General features: G+C 42.4%; 1 protein-coding gene across 1 annotated transcript in view; it reads right to left on the reverse strand.

Moving 5' to 3' along the window:
• Nucleotides 1–3,783: 3,783 nt before the first annotated feature.
• The window catches only part of raly (RALY heterogeneous nuclear ribonucleoprotein), a 30,109-nt gene continuing 21,589 nt past the window's right edge, over nt 3,784–12,303 (reverse strand). Inside the window, exon 6 of the mRNA XM_034167547.1 lies at nt 3,784–3,866. Within this exon, the coding sequence (XP_034023438.1) occupies nt 3,784–3,866 (83 nt within the window). The remainder of the gene's footprint in view (nt 3,867–12,303) is intronic.

The raw sequence follows: 12,303 nt of genomic DNA on the forward strand, positions 1-12,303 counted from the left end.
CGTCTTCAGAAAGTGACCGCCTGATGAGTTAGCAGCCACGTCTGAGGCTGAGGACCGGATGGGTTTCTGCCCCGAGTCGAGTGTAGGGGCTTGAGTGTCATATGTTGGGTCTCGTGCACAAGTGAGACAGTGACATCTGGATTGGGGCAGCATCCGCAGTAACACAGGTGTTGCTCAGGTTTGTTGTGTCATGAAAATGGAGTGAAGTTGGAAAGAAAAGGTCTCGAAGCACCAGCTGGTTCTGGTTCAACACTCCAAAGACGTCATCAGTCTTCACAGTAGGATGGAGGATTCTGGCGCCGCGGGTCTGACTGATCCACCACGTGGACGTGTCGGAGCCCAGTGGCAGCTTCTTACACAGACCTGCAAAAGATCACTGCACAGTCACCGCCCCCCCCAACCTCCCCACTGCAGAAAAAAATGACCTTGAAATTAAGCAAAAAAAATCTTAAAACAGTCATTAACAAACGCTCATCATCACACTCTGCTCACACGGTTCTATTGATTTATAGTTTTATTGATTTACAGTGAGGAAAATAAGTCTGATCCACTGTCAATTTAGCAAGTTTATCCACCTACAACGAATGAAGAGGTCTGTAAGTTTTATCATAGGTTCACTTCAACTGTGAGAGACAATCTTAAAAAAAAAAAAAAAAAATCACATTGTATGATTTAAATAATTAATTTGCATTTTATTGCATGAAATATGTATTTGATACAATAGAAAAACAGACCTTAATATTTGGTACAGAAACATTTGTTTGCAGTTACAGTTACAGAGGTCAGACGTTTCATGTAGTTCTTGACAAAGTCTGCACACTACAGCAGGGATTTTGGTCCACTCCTCCATACAGATCTTCTCCAGATCTTTCAGGTTTGGAGTTTCAGCTCCCTCCAAAGATTTTCCATTGAGTTCAGGTCTGGAGACTGGCTCAGGCACTCCAGGACCTTCAAATGCTTCTTATGGAGCCACTCCTTAGTTGCCCTGGCTGTGTGTTTGTAAGAGTTTTAGCGTTCGCAAGATGTGCTCAGTATGTGCACCGCTCCTCTGGTTCAGTCAGATCTCCCTTTCTTAACATTGTTTACAGTTCTCTCACTTTGAAACGTCTTTACAATCCTCCATATTGTCTTTCTGTCTGAAGCTTTTCAAAGTGACTTTGATATTGTAGTTGGGTTTTGCACCATCTACTTTGTCTCAAAGTAAAATTCCACCAGTTTCCCTTTTTGCTCGACTGTAAGCAACATCCTCATTGGATAAGTCTCAAACTACATCAGAAGAAATTCCTCACATATATCTTGATGTGTGGAAAAACAACAACAAAACCCAGAATTCAGATTAGCCGTCGCAGAATTACAGTCAAATGATTTTGTGGCCTTTTTTTGGGACACCCTGTACTTTTCTATCTGATGCCGAAGTACAAAGAGCTTCTGCAGTGACACCTCATGTTAGTGGTGGCGCCAAGCAAGGTCCTCAAATGCACATTGTCAGAAACTCAGGAGTGCATAAAACAGCATAGAATTAACATTAGTAGCTTCATAATTATGACAACTTGAGTGATATTGGTTTAAAGTATGAAGGTTGTGAAACTCAAAGGTGAAGTCTAAGAGAAGCTCACCTCTCATGGTTGAATGGAGTCCATCTGTGAAGAAAGCAGAGTATGACCCTGAACACAAAAAGAGCACATGGTCACAACGTGCACAGAAACAGTGTAAGACGAGAACAAAATATCCACTTTATTTACCCTCAGATGAGAATTATGTAAAACTCTGGTCACATAAGACCCCATGAAAAGGTTGGGATTTAACAAATTAAGTTTGTATGTTTATCGACTGACCAAACTACTTCTTTAGCTTTCGTGATCAACAACTCAAATGGACAATTACACTGCTCAACATGATTTTTCTTCCATGGAATTTTTTCAATGGATTTTGGGTAATTTGAGGGCGCTGAATCCAAATCTGGTGTTAGTTTTTGCCAATCACATCGCGTTTTTTGAGATATGAAAACATATTTCTCGTATCAAGCACTGAAGTAAAAGCTGTCGTCTCGCACACCTCTTTGGTGCCATAAACGATATTACGGGTCTTGTTCACATTTCATGAACCTGGTTTAAAAGCTATGGTTTTGAAACTGCTTTTGTGCGAACAGCAGCATCAAGCACGAGTGAATGAGCAACCTTTGCGTATTCCATCAATACGGAACATGCAAATTGCAAAAAAACGTGATGTGATAGAGGAAATCTGACCTCAGATTCAGATTCAGCACCCCAGGATTACCCTAAATCAGTTCTCAAAGTCCATGCAAGGGAAAAAAAAAAAATTGTTGACCAGTGACAAGTACCGGCATCTTTAGGATTATGCACTGTACCATCCAGCCTTGTTTTAGGATCAACTACAAGCTCCAATGACCTTTGTCTGAACACTTCATACGGCGAGCTAACATGATAGCTAGCCCACTTTGGACACCATTGGCCTCAGTTGCCTGTAATGTCACTGTTAGCAGGGCAGCTTGAGGTTTCACATCAACAAAAATTCTGTCTAAATTCACCAACATTCTTCTGAAGAAAGAAAAAAATAAAAGTCATCCCTAGAAATCAGTAATACAAAGTGTCGGGGATGACGGAAGTACAACCTTATTCTAAATATGACTGAAATTGGTTAACTGACTCTTGACAGACAGACACAGTTGGACATGCTGATTGCTATATAAAAAAAAACTATGTACAAAGCGCATTCAAAGAAGCATGTGGTCTCTTTAGGTGAAATATGGGTAAATTCAAGGATTGCAGTCACTTACGAATTTGCTCTGAAATTTAGTGGCCAAAATTCAAGTGTGACTGCAACATGTGCATATAATACATATAATACAACATGTGTCATGAACAAATGGGGCAAAGCTACTAATCAATCTCTGACTTTTCTTCCTGCAAATATTTCCAGAGTCAAGAAACATCACTGCACATACAGCATCGGTGCAGGGTTCCTCAAAATACTTCAAACACACAAACAAATAATACTGCATTAATGTCATTTAAAAATATAAGTTGGACCACAAAGTATTTGGATGAAAGGTCAGTACTCCAAATAATATGCATTATGATAAATAAATAAAATTAATCAGCAGCAACTTTCCGATCCGACATATCAGAAAACCCGCCAGCTCTCAGAGTGCGCACATCTACCAAGATGCAACCCTCCCACCACATGTGGGTTATGAAAAACATGTTTCACTAAGAACCATTTTAAGGCAGGAGCTTCTTCTTCTCATCTCCGTATGTTCTATGGACTTTGAGACAGTCCACGACCACGTCCTTGGAGATGTCTTTGTTACGAGCTATTCAAAGAACAGGAGCTGTATTTGGACAGAAAGTCAAAGGTTCTCTGCAGGTGTTGGTTCCAGCCGGGCTGCACTTCCTCAGCGGTTTTCACAGACAGACTCTGGAGACATAGCTGAGGGACGGACAGCATCTTCACCATGGCCTCCGGTTTCCATCAGTGCTTTGCAGTTCTGATGGTGTCTTCAGAATGTGACCACCGGCGTGCGTCTGAAGAGTTTGCAGCCACGTCTGAGGCTGAGGACCGGATGGGTTTCTGCCCCGAGTCGAGTCCAGAGGTTTGAGTGTCGTATGTTGGGTCTCGTGCATGAGTGAGACAGTGACATCTGGATCGGGGCAGCATCAGCAGGTGTTGCTCAGGTTTGTCGTGTCATGAAGACAGAGTGACGTTAGAAGGAAAAGGTCTCCAAGCACCAGCTGGTTCTGGTTCAATACTCCAAAGACGCCATCAGTCTTCACAGCAGGATGGAGGATTCTGGCACCGCAGGTCTGACTGATCCACCACGTGGACGTGTCGGAGCCCAGTGGCAGCTTCTTACACAGAGCTGCAAAAGATCAGTGCACAGTCACCGCCACCCCCCCCCCCCCAACTTCCCCATCACAGAAAAAAAAAAGACTAACATTAAGCAAAAACATCTTAAAACAGTCATTAACAAATGCTATTGATTTATACATATAATAAACTATAAATCTATTGATTTATAGTTTTATTGATGTGAGGAAAATAACTCTTTGATCCACTGTCGATTTAGTTTCAGTTTTAGTTTTCAAGTTTTCCCACCGAAAAGAATGGAGATGTCCATAATTTTTATCATAGGTTCACTTCAACTGTGAGAGACAAAAATAAAAAATAAAAAATCAGAAAATCACATTGTATGATTTTTAAATAATTAATTTGCATTTTATTGCATGAAATAAGTATTTGATCCAGTAGAAAAACAGACCTTAATATTTGGTACAGAAACCTTTGTTTGCAGTTACAGAGCTCAGATGTTTCCTGTAGTTCTTGACCAGGTTTTCACACACTGCAGCAGGGATTTTTGGTCCACTCCTCCATACAGATCTTCTCCATATCTTTCAGGTTTGGAGTTTCAGCTCCCTCCAAAGATTTTCTATTGAGTTCAGGTCTGGAAACTGGCTCGGGCACTCCAGGACCTTGAAATGCTTCTTACGGAGCCACGCCGTAAGAAGCATTTCATCACCTTAGTATTTCTTCTGTTTTTCTTGTTGCTTAATGCTGACAAATTACACTGTATTTGTCATTCTGATGCTTGATTTTGCTTTTTTCTTTTCTCTCTCTTTAAGTGCGGCTCCATCCAGAGATGGATGTGGTATCCACAAACCGTCCTGTGCACTGACAACAATTCCTGTATGTTCATTTTGTGAATTGTTTTGTAATTTATGTCTGTAGCATGGCCCAAGCAGAGGGTCACCCCTTTGAGTCTGGTCTGCTTGAGGTTTCTTCCTCAGAGGGAGTTTTTCCTTATCACTGTTGCTCTGAGGGTTGGTAAGGTTAGACCTTACTTGTGTGAAGCACCTTGAGGCAACTCTGTTGTGATTTGGCGCTATATAAATGAAAATAAATAAACTCCTTAGTTGCCCTGGCTGTGTGTTTGGGGTCATTGTCATGCTGGAAGACCCAGCCATGGCCCATCTTCAATGCTCTTACTGAGGAAAGGAGGTTGTTTGCCAAAATCTCATGACACATGACCCCATCCATCTTCCCTTCAATACAGTGCAGTTGACCTGTCCCCTTTGAAGGAAAGCACCCCCAAACTCTATTTTGGTCTCATCTGACCACATGACCTTCTCCCATACCTACTCTGGATCATCCAGATGGTCACTGGTGAACTTCATACGAGCCGGGACATGTGCTGGCTTGAGCAGGGGAACCTTGCTGCCCTGCAGGATTTTAAACCATGACAGCATCATGTGTTACTAATGTAATCTTTGTGACTGTGGTCCCAGTTCTCTTCAGGTCATTGACCAGGTCCTCCTGTGTAGTTCTGGGCTTTCTCAGAATCATCCTTACCCCACAAGGTGAGATCTTCCATGGAGCCCCAGATCGAGGAAGATTGACAGTCATCATGTGTTTCTTCCATTTTCTAAGAATTGTACTAACAGTTGTCTTCTCACCAAGCTGCTTGCCTGTTGTCCTGCAGCTCATCCCAGCCTTGTGCAGGTCTACAAGTTTGTCCCTGTTGTCCTTAGACAGCTCTTATTTAATTTTGATTGATCCTTTATTTAACCAGGTTAGTCCCATTGAGATCAAGACCTCTTTTTCCAGGGAGAGTTGGACAATTATAAAGTTTCCACTTCACCTAACCTGCATGCAGGAGTGAAAGTAAGCAAGAACGCAGCGATACGCCTCTGAGGAGCAACTTTCAACCCGGAGGGGGAAAAAAGAGGAACTTCCAGCAACAGCAGCCAAAAAAAGGTAAGCTGTTCTGTGTCTGTCTCCAGTTACTTTCGCATTTTTAAAGAGCTGGAAGATTCATGACACCAAATGGAGATGTGTTTCGGACCGCACGAATGGTGAGTTGTTCTGCTTTCTGAATTAGCTCCTGCACACATATGTGCATCCTGCGCAGAACACATCAGGAGAAAAAGTCAAAAGAAAAAGAAAAAAAAGCTTTGTGAGGCTGCTGATCTTCTGATCGTGCTCAGCAGACTCAGCGGGAAACCCGACGGAATCAGTGCAAAGCTGCTGCTGGTACTCCAGCCCTTTCAAGCAACTTTCTCCCAGTGGAGGTTCTAGACCAATTTTACTGAGGGGGCCTGGCTGGGGCCAAGAAAGGCACATTCAACCCAGGCAGAAAATATAAAGATTTGAAATCTTATTTGATTTATTTTTATTTTCACAAAACTAGTGATTAATGCTTGTACCCAAAGTGAATGGTCCAAATAATTAGATTTGAGACAGGGAAAAAAAAAAAAAATAAAATGTGTGTATATATATACGAGGTCTCTTAGATAATAAACCGACCCTTTTATTTTTTTTTTAACTATATGGATTTGAATGACATGCGATTACACCAATCATGCTTGAACCCTCGTGCGCATGCGTGAGTTTTTTCACGCGTGTCGGTGACATCATTTCCCTGTGGGCAGGCCTTGAGTGAGATGTGGTCCCGCCCTCTCGGCTGAATTCCTTTGTTTCACACGCTGCTCGAGACGGCGCGCGTTGCTTTATCAAAAAATTTTCTGGACCTGTGAGGAATATCCGAGTGGACACTATACGAGAAATTAAGCTGGTTTTCTGTGAAAAGTTTAACGGCTGATGAGAGATTATGGGGTGTTTTTGTCGGTGTAAGGACTTCCCACGGAGCGGGACGTCCTGCAGCGCTTCCAGGCGCTGTCGTCGGCCTGTTTCGAGCTGAAAACATCCTAATTTAAGGCTTAATTCACCCAGGACATCGTGAGAGAACAGAGAAGATTCAGAAGAGGCCGGCATGAGGAATTTATGCGGACATTCCACTGTTTAAGGACATTTTTTTAATGAAAGACGTACGCGCAAATTCGCCGAGTCGTTTCCGTGACGACTCGGCAAATCTGTGTGCGCTGCGACAGGAAAAACACCTCCGTGTTGAAAACCATTTGTAGAATTCAGGCGGCTTTTAATGGCTTTCAACAAGTGAGTAACTGAGAAATTGTTTAACAGCTTGGGCATGTTCCAACTTGCCCGTTAAGATTTCCAACGGAGGTGTTTTTCCTGCCGCGACCCCCCGCGGTCGGGTCCAGCCCGACATGCGACTCTGCCCGCACGTTCTTTCATTACAAAATGACCGTTAACAATGGAATGTCCGAATAAACTCCTCATGCCGACTTCTTCTGAAAGTTCTCTGTTCTCTGACGACTTACTGCGTCAACAGAGCCTGAAATGTGGAAGTTTTCAACTTGAAACGGCGAGATGCTGCCGCCTCGAAGCGCAGATCACCGTCAGGCGCCGTGGACCGTCCTTAAAGCGACACTACCAGACCAAAATCTCTCATCAGCCGTTAAAATTTTTACCGAAAACCAGCTGAATTTATTGAATGGTGTCCACTCAGTTGTGCCTCACAGTTTTGAAAAAATTTTTATCAAACAAAGCAACAGTCTGAGCCATTCCTAAACAATGAAAAAAAATCGACGAGCAGGTGGACGACTCCTCACTCAAAGACTGCCCACAGGCGAATGACGTAACCGACAGGCGTGAAAAAACTCTCGCATGCCCACGAGGGTTCAAGCATGTCTGATGTAATCACACGTGATTCAAATCAATATGGTTTTTGAAAAAAATAATAAGGTCGGATACTTTTCTAATAGACCTCGTATATATATATATATATATATATATATATATATATATATATATATATATATATATATATCAAATAATCAGATGAAAATAATCAGCAGATGAATTGATAATGAAAATAACTTAACTGGTTCAGTTTCTCACATTGGCTGCTCAACTATAACAGCAACTGTATTCGGCAATTTTGCTGATTTCTGGCAAACTGATCAACAAATGAGTCAAGGCTCAATGCCTTTGCCCTCCGAGACTTGATGATCTCCTTCATGGTGAATCTGAGGCATGTTTTAACAAAATGTTTTCACAGAATCTGAGGCATGTTTTCACAAGTTTTAACTTAGAAAGACTCTGTTCACAAGAAGCAGGACTCACTGGGATCACAACTACTATTTACAGAGTCTGTAAGTAAGTCCTTTCTGCTGCTCCCTTGTTTGCACTCGGGGTCGCCACAGCAAATCCAAGGTGGATCTGCATGTTGAATTGGCATAGGTTCTACGCCGGATGCCCTTCCTGACCCAACTCCATGTTACATGGAGAAATGTGGCAGGGGTGGGATTTGAACCCAGAACCTTCCACCACTTGGCCACCACCCCTGCTACTATTTACAGAGTCTCTAGTGCTCAAAAAACACTTCATATGGCCAAATGAACTGTACTGGACAGTCTCTGCATTCCAGTCTGGATTTTCTTGTATTTATTTGGGAGAGATTTTTTTCAAAATAAATGTAAATTTGATGAATACATCAGCTTGGTCTGACGAAGGGCATTTGCCCAAAATGTTACATTTATCTTTTTGTTAAATACATTTTTTTTTTTCTGACTGGGAGTGCTGTGGCTGTGCAGATCATTTGGTTTTTCACTGCTACATGAAAATAATCAACAGAATGTGCTGCCCGTGACATGTTGAATTCGATTTTAGTGCACTGGACAAGCATTATCAGTTGTAGTACAACCCCAATTCTAGTGAAGTTGGGACGTTGTGTAAAATGTAAATAAAAACAGAATACAATGATTTGCAAATCCTCTTCAACCTATATTCAATTGAATACACCACAAAGACAAGATATTTAATATTCAAACTGATAAACTTTAGTTTTTGTGCAAATATTTGCTCATTTTGAAATGGATGCCTGCAACATGTTTAAAAAAAGCTGGGACAGTGGTATGTTTACACTGAGTTACATCACCTTTCCTTCTAACAACACTCAATAAGTGTTTGGGAACTGAGGACACTAATTGTTGAAGCTTTGTAGGTGTAATTCTTTCCCATTCTTGCTTGATGTACGACTTCAGTTGTTTAACAGTCCGGGGTCTCCATTGTCATATTTTGTGCTTCATACTGCGCCACATATTTTCAATGGGCAAGAGGTCTGGACTGCAGGCAGGCCAGTCTAGTTCCCTCACTCTTTTACTATGAAGCCACGCTGTTGTTACATGTGCAGAATGTGGTTTGGCATTGTCTTGCTGAAATAAGCAGGGACGTCCCTGAAAAAGATGTTGCTTGGATGGCAGCATGTGTTGTTCCAAAACCTGGATGTACCTTTCAGCATTGATGATGCCATCAAAGATGTGTAAGTTGCCCATGCCATGGGCACTAACACACCCCATACCATCACAGATGCTAGCTTTTAAACTTTGCGCTTGTAACAATTTCTCACTAGGCGCTCTGACGAAGCTCATGACATCTACTAAAAGCACAACCTGTTTATTTGATCCTATACCAACAGAACTCTTTAAGGACCTGTGGCCCATTCTTGGATCGACTGTGCTGGAAATGATAAATCTCTCATTAACTTCTGGATCTGTTCCTAAATGTTTCAAGTCTGCAGTGATTAAACCATTACTTAAGAAATCCAATCTCCAGGTCGTGGACTATCTTACTGAGAATAATCTTTGTGAGCCACTGCAGTCTGCTTTTAGAAAATATCAATCCACAGAGACAGCACTTACTAAAGTAGTGAATGACCTTTTGCGAGCAATGGACTCAGATACCACTACAGTCTTGGTGCTGCTGGATCTTAGTGCTGCGTTTGACACTGTGGATCATCATATTTTACTCAATAGGCTGGAGAATCACTTTGGGATTACTGGAACTGCTCTTGCATGGTTGACGTCATACCTGTCCAGTCGTTCTTACTATGTATTGTGTAACAGCACCTCCTCTGATCGTAGGGACATGAAGTTCCGCAGGGATCCGTTTTAGGCCCCCTTCTTTTTTCCCCTTTATGTAGCACCCCTTGGGAATATACTGCGGCGCTTTGGGATTCCCTTTCATTGCTATGATGATGACACTCAATTGTACATGCCAATAACTGCTGGTAATCTCATTCACATAAAATCTTTGGAAGATTGCCTTGCATCAGTAAGAAGTTGGATGTCTAGTAACTTCCTACTTTTAAATTCTGATAAGACTGAAGTTATGGTTCTTGGTCCAGCGAGGTATCGGCATCAATTTGATCAGCTAGCACTTAGCTTAGGTTTGTTTGTTATACATCATACGGATAAAGTGAGGAACCTTGGAGTAATTTTTGATCCTACGTTGTCCTTTGACCTCCACATTAGCGACATTACGAGGACTGCTTTCTTCCACTTGCGAAATATAGCGAAGATACGTCCCATCCTGTCTATGGCTGATGCTGAGACTTTGATTCATGCATTTGTCTCTTCTAGATTGGACTATTGTAATGCTCTATTTTCTGGCTTACTGCAGTCCAGGACTTGCACCAGGACTTGCACCTCCCTATCTGGCTGACCTGGTTAGCCCCTATGTACCAGCTCGGGCTCTGCGTTCTCAGGGTGCAGGACTTCTGTGTGTTCCCAGGGTGAATAAAAAGTCTGCCGGTCACAGAGCTTTCTTGTACCGTGCCCCAGCTCTGTGGAACAATCACCCGGCATACATTCGGCAGTCGGATACTGTGGAGACTTAAGTCACGTTTAAAGACTCCTTTGTTTTCCCTGTTTTATCATTAGTATTATGATGTGCTTTTATTCTTGTATTCTTTTATGGTCATTTTATTGTGTTTTAAATTTTTAATTCATTTTTTTTATGTTGTGTGAAGCGCCTTGAGACGATTTCATCGTGAATTGGCACTATATAAATTAATACATTTGAATTTGAATTTTGAATTTGGATGGTCTTTTTCCTCTTGTCCGGAGAACACGACATCCATGATTTGCAAAAACAATTTGAAATGTGGACTCATCAGACCACAGCAGACTTTTACACTTTGCGTCTGTCCATTTCAAATGAGCTTGGGCCCAGAGAAGGTGGCAGCGTTTCTGGATGTTGTTGATGTATGGCTTTCACTTTGCATGGTAGAGTTTTAACTTGCACTTGTAGATATAACGACGAACTGTGTTAACTGACAATGGTTTTCTGAAGTGTTCCTGAGCTCACGCGGTAAGATCCTTTACACAATGATGTCAGTTTTTAATGCAGTGCCGCCTGAGGGATCAAAGGTCACGGGCATTCAGTGTTGGTTTTTGGTCTTGCCATTTACGTGTAGAAACTTCTCCAGATTCTCTGAATCTTCTGATTATATTATAGACTGTAGATGATGGAATCCCTAAATTCTTTGGAATTGAATGTTGAGAAATATTGTTCTTAAACTGTTGGTCTATTTTTTCATGCAGTTGTTCACAAAGTGGTGATGTTTCTGTGAAGGCTCTCAGTTGTCCAGGTGGTTTCCATAGTGATGCAGCAAGAAGCGAGAAGCTTGAATCCTCGACTGGACTGGGTTGCTTGACGAGAGGACGTTTCGCTTCAAATCGCAGAAGCTTCCTCAGCTAAAATTCTTGCTCTGGTAGTCTGACTTCTGTCTTGACTCTTGTACAGAAGAATGACAGAAGCCACAAAAGCTGGAGTTATAAACCTAACCAGACCCCTCCTACCGAGAGGCAGACTGCTATTGGCTAGTGACTAAACAATTGCTTTAATTAGCACCTATTGTGCTCTAGTTAGCACCCTCCTAATGACAAGGTAGCTGTCCCTCCTAACGATGAGACTGACACCTCTCCTGATGAGTCTCCTGATGATGTGAATGACTCATTACCATGAACAAAAGACTGAAACTGCTTTGACCTGAGTACCCCATTGTAAACAAGGGACAAAGCGTGCCTCAGACCCCCTCCCCGGTTAAGGTGGAGATGAACTGCAGACTGAGGTCCACTGGCGCCCTCTCTGCGGTGCTGGTATAGCCTTTTGTGTAACGGCTGCTTAGTCTCACCTATGTTGTCTTCGTTACAGTTTTCCTGACATCTGATAGAATACACTACATTGCGCTGTTTGTAACTAGGGATCCTGTCATTAGGGTGAACTAATTTCTGTCTCAAGGTGTTAACAGGTTTAAAGTAAACTGGGATTTTGTGCTGTCTGAAGATCCTCTGTAGTTTTCCCCTACTCCTGCTAAATAAGGGAGAGACACTCTTCTTCTTGTCTCCGTCTTCTGTCTGTCTGGTCTCTTTGTTCCTTGGGACTTCTGCACTTTATCTAGGCACCATCGTGGGTACCCACATATTCTGAGGGCTTTCTGGACACGTTGTTGTTCTTTAGCCCTTCCCTCTGTCATTGTGGGCACCTGTAGGGCTCTGTGTTGAAATCACCCCGAGCTTGTGTTCAAGGGGGTGGTTTGAGCCGAAGAGCAGATATTGGAAGCACCGGTGGAAGACATGCGTC

The sequence above is a fragment of the Thalassophryne amazonica genome, chromosome 3 (genome assembly GCF_902500255.1).
Source record: "Thalassophryne amazonica chromosome 3, fThaAma1.1, whole genome shotgun sequence".
NCBI classification, from domain to species: domain Eukaryota; kingdom Metazoa; phylum Chordata; class Actinopteri; order Batrachoidiformes; family Batrachoididae; genus Thalassophryne; species Thalassophryne amazonica.